The sequence below is a fragment of the Tachypleus tridentatus genome, chromosome 13 (assembly GCF_004210375.1).
Source record: "Tachypleus tridentatus isolate NWPU-2018 chromosome 13, ASM421037v1, whole genome shotgun sequence".
In the NCBI taxonomy this organism is placed as follows: domain Eukaryota; kingdom Metazoa; phylum Arthropoda; class Merostomata; order Xiphosura; family Limulidae; genus Tachypleus; species Tachypleus tridentatus.
Window position 1 is genome coordinate 197457904 of NC_134837.1, and position 14699 is coordinate 197472602.

At 31.4% G+C, this 14699-nt stretch overlaps 1 protein-coding gene across 8 annotated transcripts in view; it reads right to left on the reverse strand.

Moving 5' to 3' along the window:
- Positions 1-13114, reverse strand: part of ari-2 (E3 ubiquitin-protein ligase ari-2) — a 47702-nt gene extending 34588 nt beyond the window's left edge. For 2 of the 8 annotated variants that reach the window (XM_076480414.1, XM_076480420.1), the window contains exons 1-5: positions 12451-12824; positions 5242-5492; positions 3801-3887; positions 2031-2174; positions 45-195 (exon numbers count right to left, since the gene is read on the reverse strand). In XM_076480414.1, coding sequence (XP_076336529.1) covers positions 45-195; positions 2031-2174; positions 3801-3887; positions 5242-5445 — 586 coding nt within the window. In that variant the 5' untranslated portion in view covers positions 5446-5492; positions 12451-12824. Of the gene's footprint in view, positions 1-44; positions 196-2030; positions 2175-3800; positions 3888-5241; positions 5493-12450 lie in introns of all 8 variants that reach the window. The other 6 variants (XM_076480413.1, XM_076480412.1, XM_076480416.1 and 3 more) reach the window with 6 other exon arrangements.
- Between the last annotated feature and the right edge of the window lie 1585 nt (positions 13115-14699).

Below are 14699 nucleotides of genomic sequence, written 5' to 3' on the forward strand. Positions count from 1 at the left end.
AATATAATATAACACGTATTTATTAATAATACAAAATAGCTTACCTGTTGTAACACCTTGCATTATCTGAATCTCAAAATGCATAGCCCAACATTCCTTGCAGAAGTAGTGAGCACAGGACAAATTACGAAAATATTCACCAGGAAATGTCTGCAGACAAATAGGACAGAGAATACTGTTGCTACTTCTGATCACCTAGTTAAAATGATCAAGTTTGATTTGGAACATTTCATCATTAACAAATCTTCAAACACTGTATCAATGACACAAGTACAAACTTGCATGTTCAAGGCTCAGTACAGGAAATATAAGTTGAGATTTATGAACTACACAGTTTTGTTCATAATAAAGCTATACAATTGGCTATTTGTGCTGTGCCTACCACAGTTATTAAAACCTAACTTTCAGCTTTGCAAATCAGAGACTTACTGTTGAGTTTCAGTGTAGGTAATTTAACGAAAAATTCACTTCTTTACACTCAATCCATGATTACGATTTTTCCAATACAGCTGGAAAGTACTGGAGTTTAATGTTATCCAAAGAAAAGACATATTTTTGGTTGGCAAGACATACGAAGCTAAGAAACCTTTTCAATTTGGCAAAAATGTCAGTTATAGTATTATAGGTAAACTAAAACTTCTTGTAGATGTTTTATCCCCATGTATAAAAACTTAAAATTCATACATAATAGAAGGTGTATAGAGCCACTAAACAACATGTAGTTTGTCTAGTTTCAAAGTTAATCAAGTTCTAAATAATAGCTTCAATATCTCAAAATGATGGCCAAAAGATGTTCATAGATTAGTTTATGGAAATAACTCACAGATGAAAAAATAACCTATGTTTGTTACTTATCAAGAATACCATGAAAGTAAAAAAATAAAAGTAGGTATCAGAATATTAAGAGATATGTCTAATTGATGATTTGGTAGGTTGGAAGCCACATTGTTTCAGCTTGTCAACTACAATAAATTTGGAAGTACATGTCGTAGCTTTGTGTATAACAAGAATGATAATAGAACATTTAAATGAATAACTGGAATAACTGTAAATAGTAACCATCAGAAACAATTTTAATTAATCAACTATTTTGAAACCAACTGATGTGTGTGTGTGTTCTTATAGCAAAGCCACATTGGGCTATCTGTTGAGTCCACCAAGGGGAATCAAACCCCTAATTTTAAAGTTATAAATCTATAAACTTACTGGTGTACCAGTGGGGAACCCAACTGATGTAGTCAGTATTCATAGATAATAAATTATATTGATTTGATCATCTGGCTATACTACAAAGTCTAACATTTATCTGCAACTTTCTTTATGGCTCCTATTCTATAGACAAATCTACCAAAACAAGGTTCATTGCTACCACTTTATAACCTGTAGACATATGTATGTCTATATTTAGGTTTCTTACACACACCCACCACACAAAAGAAGTATCTTATAGTTAAGCATGGACATTTTTTTCAGGGGTTTAGTATTTTGTTATCCCTGATCAAAATATATACATATGTGTGTGTGTGCCATTTACTTGCATGAAACAAATATAAAGTTGAAAAAGTTTGATTAAAATAAGGCAAAATATTGCAGTTGCATAAAGATATTCAAGATGTACATACAATTTATTGACAAATTCCATGTAGATTTTCATTTGTTATGGCATAATATAAATGCGAGATGAAAATAAATCTGATAGTAGAGTCTAATCAATACCTTTTTGCTACTGATTTAGATACAATGTCCTTGTATTAACACATAACACCTGTAATCTGTATCTATATGCTTCATGATTTGTAAATACTGCTAAGCTATGAATTAAAAACCTATACTATATGACTTTTAAAACATAAGAACTTGTGTATATGGTCTTTATTGTGTAAATTAAAAAACTCACATACAAGTTTTTGACACGTAAATGAAGTAGTTAACTATGATGAAATCAAGGAAGAACTAACCCACCCAAGTCCTTCACGTGTGAATCAAGAAACTACCATGTACGTTTTTAACAAGTATATTATCAAACTTACCTGCATGTCAACCTCAGGAGGTCGGAGTGGTTTTATTCTGGAATCAGAGAGCAGTTTATTTGCATCTTGTCGGTAAGCAGGAATTACGTCTAGTTCTGTCCAGTTGTGTGTGTGCAGAAGTACTTTGGCCAGTGATGGCATCACCTTTTAGTTTAAGAAAAAACATAAATTTTAAACAGTATAATCACAGATTCATATACACTCAAATGTAACATTATTTCTAGTAGGCTCATCCTAATGTGTGCGCCACTTCAGTTGGAGTAATTGAAGTATTTGTGAGACAATTACATGCACATAAAAATCTTCAGTATTAAAAAATAAAGTATAATCAAGCCTAAAAGTCAGTGTTTGCTGAAAGTTTCATAACATTTACAAAAGTGTAAGTAAAATTGAAATACAATTATAAAACAAGATTTCTCAAACTCTTTTCAAGACTTTCAAAACAGCAATAAATTTACATCTAGAATCATAAAATGTATTTTATTTTTAAATATTTTGAAGATTTGTTTCTTAAATCCACAGAGTTTAAGAAAAGTAAATTAAGCTCTTCTATGCTCTTCACTCTTTCACTACAGTAACTGCATTTGTAAACACACACACACATCCCTTATAGACTACTATAAGAACTTGGAATTTCACACCACCACAAAGCAGAGGTTTGATTCCTCTTGGTGGACTCAGCAGATAGCATGATGTACTTTTGCTATAAGAAAACACAACACACACCACCACAAAGAAAAGGTATTTTATTTAAAACTTTCTAAAGTTGACCTATTTCAAATAATTAATGAAGTATTAAACCACATATTTTTGTTTTTTATTGTGTATCTAAAAATAAGCCTGATAGTGAAAGAGTTAAACAGGATTTCAGCAATTAAAAAAAACTGTTTTGACAATAAAACTTTTAAGCATATCATTAAAATCTACCTGTGAAATTTTCTACAAGTCTTTAGCTTATCTTCAAACTTAATTTGGGTAAATTAAGTTTAAGATTCACAGTTAAAGTATAACAAAAAGAATAAACTTCCATTATGTACCTGTAAGTTTCTGTATAACATACATATATATTTAATCTTGCATACTTGCTTTAATACAATATTTTTAGAAGCTGAAAGATGTCACACAAATACATGAAAAAATGAAACATTTCAAATACTACAGAATCACTTGTTCTGTCATGTTTAATCTCAAAAGAAATAATGTGTAAAAACCACACTTTAATTCCTTGGTCACATTATTGCTATTGAAGTCTTAACTGCAAGTTTGAAATTCTTATACTGTATATTTATAAAATTTGTTTCAGTTAGACACCCATTTCACATTGTTTAGCTTTGCTGATAAGTTCTGGTACTGAACAAAAAGTCTCTCAGACAGTGACTTATGAGAGACAAATAACAGTTTACAGAATGTTCATCTGAAATCTTCAAAGAACAAATAAAGAGGAAGTTGAATAAAAAAATATATACAGTTCAAGTGATTTTTATCACAAGTGTTAAGAATGGGTTTTGCTGTTTACCAATATCTATTCTAAAACCAAATATTCTGACAAAATCCATCTTAACTTTTAAGCAGAATGATATTTCAACTAGTCAAAATTTGTGTTTCCACTTATTACTATTTTTTATTCCATTCTTATGTTAGAATAACTAGTTGAATGCAATTTAGCAATTAACTGATCATTCAGCTCTTATAGAAGATCCTGTATATTCAGCTTGGGAGTCTCTATTGTCTTATTAAAAAATTATTATGTGTTACCTAGTGAATCCTCACCTTCACTGCAATGTTGTTGTGTTTTGTTTTTTGAGTCAGAGAATCTCTTCTGTAACCCCAATCTTCCCTTTGTGTATAATGGCACTGCTACAAATAAGGTTATATTTTTTGAGCCTCCTACTATCCAAAATGTCTTATCATGCAAATTTCTCCATTTCCACAGAGAATAACAAACTTCTATTTGTTTTAAATATAATATGTAGCCCTAAACTGTTTAAAAATTTCACTATACAAATATTCTTAATCAAAAGAAGTATTCTATTCCTGACTGGTGAATAATTCACCATGAACCACATATAGGTGTTAAACATGTCATCCATGGCAAAATATCTACAAATAAAAGTTAAAAAGTGATAGAGCTGAGCAAAATAATTGGTTAACAATGACCAGCAACTACTTAGTTAAGTGTATACTAATCAAATGAAATTACAATTAAATTGATTAATCTATATTGGCACTTCCAATCTCTACTCTTTGATTATCCTAACATTCAATCAATTGGAATTATGATTACACTAACTGTAACACAAATAATCAACAAATCAAAATTAAGGTTTCCAATTATGACTTCTTTGATTATTCCAGCAGTCAATTAATGAAAATTACAATTATATCAAATGTCACAAAATTAATCAAAATTAGGGTTTTTAATTTTCACTATTTTCTATTATTCCAATGATACAAGTCATCAAAATATTGCCACCAAACTTTCTCACCTGGTTTTTGACATGGAAAATTTGCTAAGACTATATGCTACAGTCACTAATTTTGAATTGCTGACAAAAGATAAGGTAATATATGATAGTACCTGCCGCTAACTCTCATTTAACTTTCTTGCTAAACGGCTCACTAAAGGAAGGGCAACTGTCTAGCAGCACCTGTTGTCAACTTTGTTTTTGGGGTAAACATACTATGGTTTAAGAAATAATGTACTGATCAAATGATAAGGTAGTACCACTAACTGCCCCACTCTAAAAAGTTATATTAACATCTTTACAAGTATAGCTGCTATAATATTTAATCTGCCTTCCAAATTGTATATTGATAAACACTGACATCAAATTAAATGAAGAACTACATTTAAATACACAAGATACATGCTCTTAATGCATGTCGTTTTATTTACACATACTATGTGTGTTGTTTTTTTTTGCTAAGTCCTACACAATTTGTTTCCATTGTATTTATTCATACAGTATTTCCTCAAACAGGTTACAAGCTGTATTTGAGATGAAGTGATATTACACTGTGCTTAACGTCAACTGGGAAGTTGTCAACTATGTAATTATAGCAAGTACAAAGTAATGCATTTGGGTAATAACTGGATCACATTTAGTACTGAACTTTGAACTACTGTATCTATGACTATTTTTAATAACACAATTTAAAGTGCTACAAAATGTTAACCTGCTTTCATTAGTATTAAAAACAAAACTGTTACCTGTAAGCTAGCACATAAAGCTTCCACACATTCATTCAGCAAACGTTCCACGTCCTGTATGCTTAAACATTCGAATTCAAAGTACTCTGGATCATTCTGACGAGGATCTGTTTGATCAATTTCATTATCATCAAGGGCATTGTAGTAGTCGTCATAACAGTCATCCTCACTTTCTTCTTCTATCTCAACATCTGAATCAGACATCTGGAATTGGAATGCAGCTATGATGTATCTAACTGTATAGAATGGCCCTTTGAAACAAAAAATTTCAAAATCCATTAAATATTATACTATCTTTTAACAAGTATTGAGAGAGAGAGAAAAAAACATCTTCCACCCATATCAACTTTCTTAGCATTTACATGTGAATAACTTGTCACACTCGTACATTTGTGAGTCTATCTACCATAACGTGACAGCTTTTGGGAGATCACTCTTGTCAGAAACATATGGACATAAGGAGGTAGAATTTTTACAAGGTTGTATTTAATTCCAAAAGGAAAAAAATTTAAATATAGTTATGCACTTTGAGGATACACAGTATGAAAAACAAGTACTATACTGGTCAATAAAAAAGGTCAAACCTTTGCAACATATATTTAAATAAAAATACAAAAAGAGGAAATGTGTCAAATTAATCAAGACTCTAAATAAAAATAGACTAAAAAGAAAAGTATGTACTCACTAACAATGTGCTCAAGATGTATCTAAGTCTCCCAGATAAACCAACTCAAAAATAAATAGAGCACAAAAAGAAAACACCAAGTATATGATTCTAAACAAATAGCAAAATGTATCACACAACAACAGATGGTAGTATACAAGTTTCTAAGGTGTTAAATGGTTTTCAAGCTTGTCAAAGAAATTATTCCACAGACAAATAGCAATTGTAAAAAGTAGTTTAATGTAGGAGAACAAAAAATTAAAACACTAGTGATATATATAAAAAAACATTACATTAATTTGAAGACTGCAGCAAGTATTGAGTAAAGCTTATAAATATTAGTTTCTTAATGTAGTGCAACAAATAGGATACATCAATGAATAATTTCTATACTTGGAAACTCCTAGACAACTCTGAGACTTGAGAAATAGATTAAACTTGGTGTCTTCAAAAAAGAATGGTTTCCATTTACTTGTATTTCTATATCTTTTCTTTAATAACTCTAATCCACATTCTCATGCACATGATGAAGGAAGAGAAATACAAAGGAGGGAAAAGTTGCACTCAATATAATTGAAAGTATCCACCTAAAGTTAATAAATCTAAAAATGAGGAAAAACCCCTTGGCTTATTACTTTGGTTCCTCTTAATAACAATATATTGGAAGCTGATGTCAGAAAATCTGAAGACTTAAATGATAGTAAAAAAAAGATTTAGAATAGCCATGGAAGATTTCTTCCATTACAGTACTTGGCATAAATGTACAGGAGATGATGATGTCAAGCATGCATAAATATATGGGTGGAGGTAATAAAGGGTTAATGGGGTCATAAGGAGAGCTAAAAAGTAGCAATAAATTATTAATTCTCAAGGATTTGTTTGTTTGTTTACACATGTACAAGACAGCTAATATTATAACACACATAAGGAAGATACAGAGGTTAATGGGGTCATAAGAAGAGCTGAAAATTAGCAATTAATTAGTAATTCTCAATGATTTGTTTGTTTACACACATACAAGAAAGCTAATATGACAACACACACAAGGAAGATACAACAAGTAAGCTCTGAACATTTATCCCCTCTCCCATCACTTTCCGAAGGGACATAAGAGTATATGCCAGGTTTGGCCCAGCAGTTTACCGGTCGTGAGTGTGAAAAATACACAGGCATTAGATCCAAAATCCTTTACTATTAACAACAAAGTACTACTCTAATGGCTTCCTTAACTTATCTACCAAGATAAGTTTTTTTTTCATTGAGAGTATTCCACATTTATTAAAAATGTGATTCACTAGGACTGAGTCTTTAGTAGAATTTGCTAACCAATTAATCACAGGGATTGTTAACCAGTAACATTCAACTAATCAATTATTTTCATGAGACATAAATAGATAAGAATAATTTTAAACACTAATTTCAATTAACTAATTATTTTCATGCACCATGACTATAATTAACAATGCTGAATAACATTAAATTACCAAAAACAAAACCAATCATAATGCCAATATATCAATTACTCAGACAGTTAATATAATACAAGACAGTAATAATCAGAACCATTTGTATTGATTTGTTGACAATAACTGATTTAATCGTAATTTAACTTAACTGGTTATTTTACCTGAAACTAATAAATGCATCAAAGTAACAGTTCTAATGATAACCTACATGCATTACCTTGCACTTACACTTACTATTATTAACCTACCAACTGATCCAAGTCAGTCTCAATACAGCTTTTTCTCACATAGTTAATACTCCAATCTAATTAATTACACTTTCCTCATCCATTACAGATGTGATTTTATCTTTCCTTTTGGTACTTTAACAAATTTCTTTTGAAAATCTAAGTTCACTAACTCCTTCCTTCATTCCTATAACAAGCAACATCCTTATAATAAATAAACAGATTAAAACAGCAAGGTTTTCTTTTAGTGGATGTATGTTTCTAGCATTTCACTAAAGAATATTTCATTTAACAATTCTTCTCCAACTTATTAACTGCAGAAGACTAAATAACTAATTTCCAGGACAATTCTTATCACTCCCTCTAAAAACAGAAATAGCTCAGTAACTTTCCAATCCTCATGTACTTACCCAGAGCATACTGACCTGCCAAAAATTAAAGAGGCTCACATATCCAAACTCACACCTCCTTTAAAATCTTGGACATAACTTTCCAGGTCCTGGAATTTCTACACTTATCACCAAGAGATGATTTAAGTCACTTTCATATTTCCCATAGGATCATAAATACTGTTAACACCCTCTTTTATATCAACAAGAAAGAAAACAGCTAAAAACCTAGCTCGGGTACCCGTACCCTGGACGGAAGTTACGTAAATTTATGATTAAAGAAAGGTTATCTTAGGATATAAAAAGTTGTTTCCTCTCATAAAAACAGCAAAACACAAAATGTGAAACCATGAACTTGCATGTATCAAACATGAACCAAACAAACCTTCATGCCAAATTTGGTGAAGATCCATCCACAACCTATGAAGTATTCATATGGACATATAATAGTCAGTACCACTATATTTATATGGATGGTGTTGGTGCATTAAATCCATATATGATATATTCATGGCATCATATCTGCACCATGAGAATGGAGAAAACTAAAGTTCTCTATGATGGAAAATGGAGGAAAAACAGGAAAATTGTTACCCCTATTGCATATCTACAGGTACACATGATAAAATTTTTACAAAGTTCAGGGTTGCACATCTCATAATAAAAATGTTTTTCTAGTATAACATAAGCAAGAGTTCCATTATAGTATGATGTGCAGCAATATCACAGACTCCAACAGAAATCTTTAAGAGCTTAGATCTTATTTTATTAACTTTTTTTTAAAATCAGCTGTATTAGTTTTAACATTATTGACCATCTGTATTTCATGAGCTCTTTCTGATTTTCTGATATCTTTTCTAATCAAATCCTTAGATTTCCCACAGTTCTGTAGATTTTCCTATCTGTCAGCCTGAGCTTCTTAAACATATGACATTTATTTCTAATTTTCTTTACATATTTAGTAATCTTATTAAGTTGGTATTCAATGTTACCTCTTCCTTAACATCATACCCATCTTGAATTAAAAAGAATTTTAAAATATTTCCAAATATGTTCTACATTATCTTTTACTTAACAGTCACAATTTTCAAATTTTAAATCTTGTCTTAGAGTTTCATCAGAAATAGTTCCCTGACAGGAACACATCTGGGTATTTTGTTAACTTTCCTGATGATACTAAACCATAGATCTTTTAGACTAACAAGAATGTTATGATTTTATAGATATCAAATGGTTAGTTGAAAAAGCACATAGCAGTTTACATCTAATTATAGTAAGTGTAAGCTTATACATGCATAACATATATTAATATAATTCACACTGAAATCCTCTTAATTAGAAGGATAATGAAAAATTTATTGGCATGTGGGTTGTCTGACTTTTAAGCCTTCAGAGCAGTATCTTCTTTGAAATGGTAAATCTGAAAGAATTTGGGGTTGTAGAAGTATTAAACTGGTTGCAGGTTTAAAATGACTGTGGTTTCATTATATGTGTCACAAGATCATGCTATTCTAAAGGGTTCAAAGAAAGGCTACAAGTACACTTAAATCTGCAGATGAGGTAGTTTTAGTACTCCAGCCAAAAGTATTTACTTTTTGGAACAAATTATCATATATAATGGAGGAATTTATTGGAGTTTAAGAAAAGATTTGATGAGCATTTGGAAGAAACATGGCTGGATTAATTGATTAGTTTTCTGTTTGTTACAGGGAATTGGTAGTCATGACACCTGTGATTCTTTATAGATTTAAAAATAACTTAGGAATATAACAAAAACATCATTATATGTATGCACTATGGAACAAGAAATTGCAACATGCTTGCAGAAAGTCAGTTAAATGAAACGGTAAACTTTACACTACTTGTCACACTGTGGGACAGATTTAAATGTCTAGATTTAAAGACCTTTCAGATAAATTATCAGAATACTTGCTGATGTGGTATATGCTGCTACTGTTAATTTAGGTTAATTTATAGGTGTTTGGTGTAGGATTAGTATAAACATTTCACATTTAGTACAGTTCTGGTGGTGCATCTGACTGTTTTAGTACATGAAATTCTCATTTTTATTTTTCTTACGTAATGTTATTTTCTGTATTAACCATGAATAAACTGCTAAATTCTAGTAAACAAGAATTGTCTAAAGAATAAAAATGACTTTATAATTTGTAGTATAAAAAAAAGATTAAATGGTAATAATCATGTAGAATGATTTCAACTTTTTTGTATCCTTCAATACAACCAATGAGTTAAAAGTTGTAAATAGCAAATTAATTTTTATCTGACACAAATGATGTAATCTGAACCAAAAAATGGCATAAACAGCTTACCACTTTTAAAATCTTGGAAAATATTTCACATATAAAAGCTTATCTTGATAGAGAACAATACTTTTAAAGGGGCATGAACAACAGATGTGCATTGTACCTGTACATCAAAAAAAGCACAAAAGTGAAATGGTTAGTCTGCAAATGATTTGCTTGTTTTTAAATTTTGTGCAAAGCTACACGAGGGCTATCTGTGCTAGCCATACCTAATTTAGCACTGTAAGACTAGAGGGAAGGCAGCTAGTGATCACCACCTACTACCAACTCTTGGGCTACTCTTTTACCAATGAATAGTGGGATTGATTGTCAAACTATAATGCTCCCAAGGTGAAAAGTGCAAGCATGTTTTGTGCAATGGGGATTCAAACCCATGATCCTCAGGTTACGAGTCAAGCATCCTAACCACCTAGCCACTGCAAATAATACTAAGTTAACTGGTGTTATGGATGATATGGACTACATAGTGAGTTGAGCTACTATCTGATGTACTTTAACCTTAATAAACATACGGTTATGAATATTAGTTATTGCAACATTCATTATTTTACAGCTTTGTGAGGGAAACTCAAAGTTGATGAAGAAAGTACTGTAGGCATACCTATTACAATATATGTTAGCTCGTAATAATCCAAATAAGATTTTAGACTGTATACATAAAAATGTTAAGTATGATTGAAAATGTTACCAATTTACTATGAATTCGACATTCAGTTTTTGTTACCTTATTCATGAAAGAAGTTTGATTTGTTGGAAAGGACTTAAAAAACAAAACAAATCATAGTATGATTCAAAGTTTGATGAGGTTATCTTATGAGGATAGGTTAAAATACATTGGTGGTTTTTTTGCTCTAGAGAGGGCCGAGGTGACAGTGTTACTTTACCACTAAGTGATTATAGAAAAATGCAATATCTTAGACGACTACTTATATCTTAAAAATGTAATATGTGTTCACAGATTATCATCTGCAATGTAATATAAGCAGATTAAATAATAAGTGATGGAAATTAGATATAAATACAAAATGCCAATATACAAAATGAATCCGACTGCATCGCTAAGTACTTAAAACATGTTGGAAGCTGGCTACTTAAGTAATTATTAACTAATTGCTGTAATTGGCATACAAGAATAGTGTTTCTTAAATAATTTTACTAGCGTTTTAACAGCATGTCACATTATTGAAAAACTACAATACTTTAGGTTGCTAGTGGTATCATATATCAAAACCAAACAAAGGATTTTATTGACAAAAACTATCATTTAACAACAAAATTTACTAATATGTATTACAAACTAACAAAAAATATCTTAAATCACTAGAATGAAAGTATGGCTTTTGATCATGTTTTGTAGAGAAAAATAATTTTTTTTATCTAATTAGAACATTTACAATGTTCCACTACAAAATGCTTATAAAGTTCACAGAATAATACTATGTTATAAGTGCACACATCTACAACACATTATCTCTAATACTGTACCTAGATTTCCCACTAGTAATAATGTGACGATGAAATTAATCTAGTTATCTCATTATGTTAATAAGCAGTTATAATTTATGGAGCAAAATTATAAAAAGAAATACTGCAAGCTCCTTTCTCTATCAGGTACATTTTGTGAAGATCTAAATATCCTCTACTAAAGAAAATATACAAACATATACAAATCTTATTGAGGGAAAATGTAAACAACTACTGTAAAAAAAAACAAGATCCTCAATTTTCTTAATATTTATTGGTATGAAGAACTAACAAAGCATGGAATTGTGGTATATTAAATTTCAAGAATGGATTCCACCAACATCTTTCACAACAACAAATATAAAAAAAAAAAAGATCACTAACGCACAGCATTCTTGATTATAACAAAGAAAATACATACATTGACATTCATGGTCCCAAGTAATATTTATTATTTCATGGCTATGAAGGGAAATTTATTAGTTACATATTATCTGCTTTGTTTTTTCTGTTCATGAAATCCAGATTAAAACGCGGAAAAATAAAATTTAATTTGTGAACGAAGCTATTTAATTTTAAAAGTATATCACATTTTCAGCTAGTGTTACTATGTTACGGGTATTCACAATAATAACTAATAGATATAACCAGAGACAATACTATTAATAACGTTACCTTAGGCCAGAATTTTATATTTAAACAGTGGTAGCTGCCAGAATGAACGGTATTACTAACTCAGAAACTGTAACTTTGGTTACTATTAGTATACTAGTGACCAACACAGATGTAGCACTAGCAGTAGTACTAGTAGAATGATTAGTAAAGACTCGTTGTTAGGCTTAGGTATTACTTCACTTCTAACTTTCTTGAAATTTACTTTCAATAACGTTTGCTCAAATATATTTGGCTTTCACGTATTCCAAGTGGATATTAAAGTTTTGTTTTGATTAGCAAATTTTAATTTACTACGGATACGGAACACTAAATTATAACGATGACACAGACAGTAAAAAAATCTAAAAAAGTCCACTACTACGGCGCCATCAAACTGCAAAAACAGTATAAAATAACTGCAACAAAAATAATTATGACGATGCTTTTGTAGTACATATATATATACTACACATTCCTCCAGTATAGGACCGCAATAAGTCTACGGATTTACACCGCTAAAATAAGGGCTTCGATTCCCCTTGGTGGACACAGCAGATAGCCTGATGTGGCTTTGCTACAAGAAAGAAAAACAAAAAACACACCCTCCAGTATACGAGGTCTGTTCAAAAAATACGCGGACTGATGTCATAAAACAAAATGTACTTTATTTAGAAGAGTACTCTCCTTCCCAACGCACACACGTATCCCAACGGTGTTTCCACTTGTTGAAACAGTCCTGGTACGCTTCTTTTGTAATGTCCTCCAGCTCCTTCGTCGCATTTGCCTTAATCTCGGGAATCGTCTCAAATCTTCTTCCTTTCAAGGGTCTTTTGAGTTTGGGGAACAAGAAAAAATCGCAAGGAGCAAGATCAGGTGAATAGGGGGGGTGAGGAAGAACAGTGATCGAGTGCTTGGCCCAAACTCACGAGTTCTGAGGCACAAATTTCGCAGCAACGCGGTGCATCTTCAATTTTTCGGTCAAAATCTCGTAACAAAATCCAACTGATATCCCACACTCTTCAGCAAGCTCCCTGACAGTCAGACGTCGATTTGCCCGCACCAGGGTGTTGATTTTGTCGACGTGTGGGTCGTCAGTTGACGTGGAAGGACGTCCAGGACGCTCATCATCTTCAATGGACTGTCGACCATCCTTAAAACGTTCATGCCACTTGAAACATGCCGTACGCTTCATAGCAACATCACCGTAAGCCGTGTTAAGCACAGCAAAAGTTTCAGTCGCAGATTGTCCAAGTTTAACACAAAATTTCACAGCAAATCGTTGCTCCTTCAGGTCATTCATTCTGAAATCCGCCAAACGAAAAAATCGCACTTCACTTTAAACCGCATAGCTAATACACAAATGAATATATCTGCAATCGGGAAATGGCGTCGTAATCAGCTGATCTGTGCAAACCTAGCGACACCAAGCGGATTCCCCTGGAACCAACTGGAGCCGCGCAATTCAAACAGTCCGCGTATTTTTTGAACAGCCCTCGTACACTATAAATTTTGAAAAACAACACAATAAATATACGTGTGTAGGAATTTCAGAGAGCAAATTTGTTCCCTAAGCATTCAAGATGTAATATAGTTGTACTTTTCTGGAGATGTAAACTTTCAGTTTCAATTATTCTATTACAAAATGTATGGAATACATGAAATATTGGCAAAATAACTATAAGTGTATTATTTTACTGAAAAGTTATGAATAGTTTAAAACAAATGTAATATTTTTCATGAGTATCTGGCGTTCTTTGCATATTTTGATATTTATGTTTCTAAAATACTTTGCGATGATACATACTGGAAAGGATGTCTGTTGTTAATCAGTTTTCTTCTTATTACTTAATCATAAATAAATTAATATTTATATAAGCATATTTTAGTCAGTTATTTTGTATTTTTTATTGGTTTTTTTGTTTATATTTCGCGTGAATATCATTTTATGATATTTTTGATTGATGTTTTTGTACCAAATGTTAAACGAGAATCATTTTTAAGTATATAAATACTACTAGATGGCACTAGTTTAGAGAACAGGTTTGTTTTGTTTTGAATTTCGTAGAAGACCAGAGGAAAGGCAACTAGTCATCACCACCCACCGCCCACTCTTGGGCTACTCTTTCACCAACGAATAATAGGATTGACATTCACATTATAACGTTCCATGGCTGAAAGGGCGAACATGTTTAGTGTGAAAGGAATTTGAACCCGCGACCCTCGGATTATGAGTCGAGTGAGAAAATAGAATTTAGTGAATAACCGCTGAT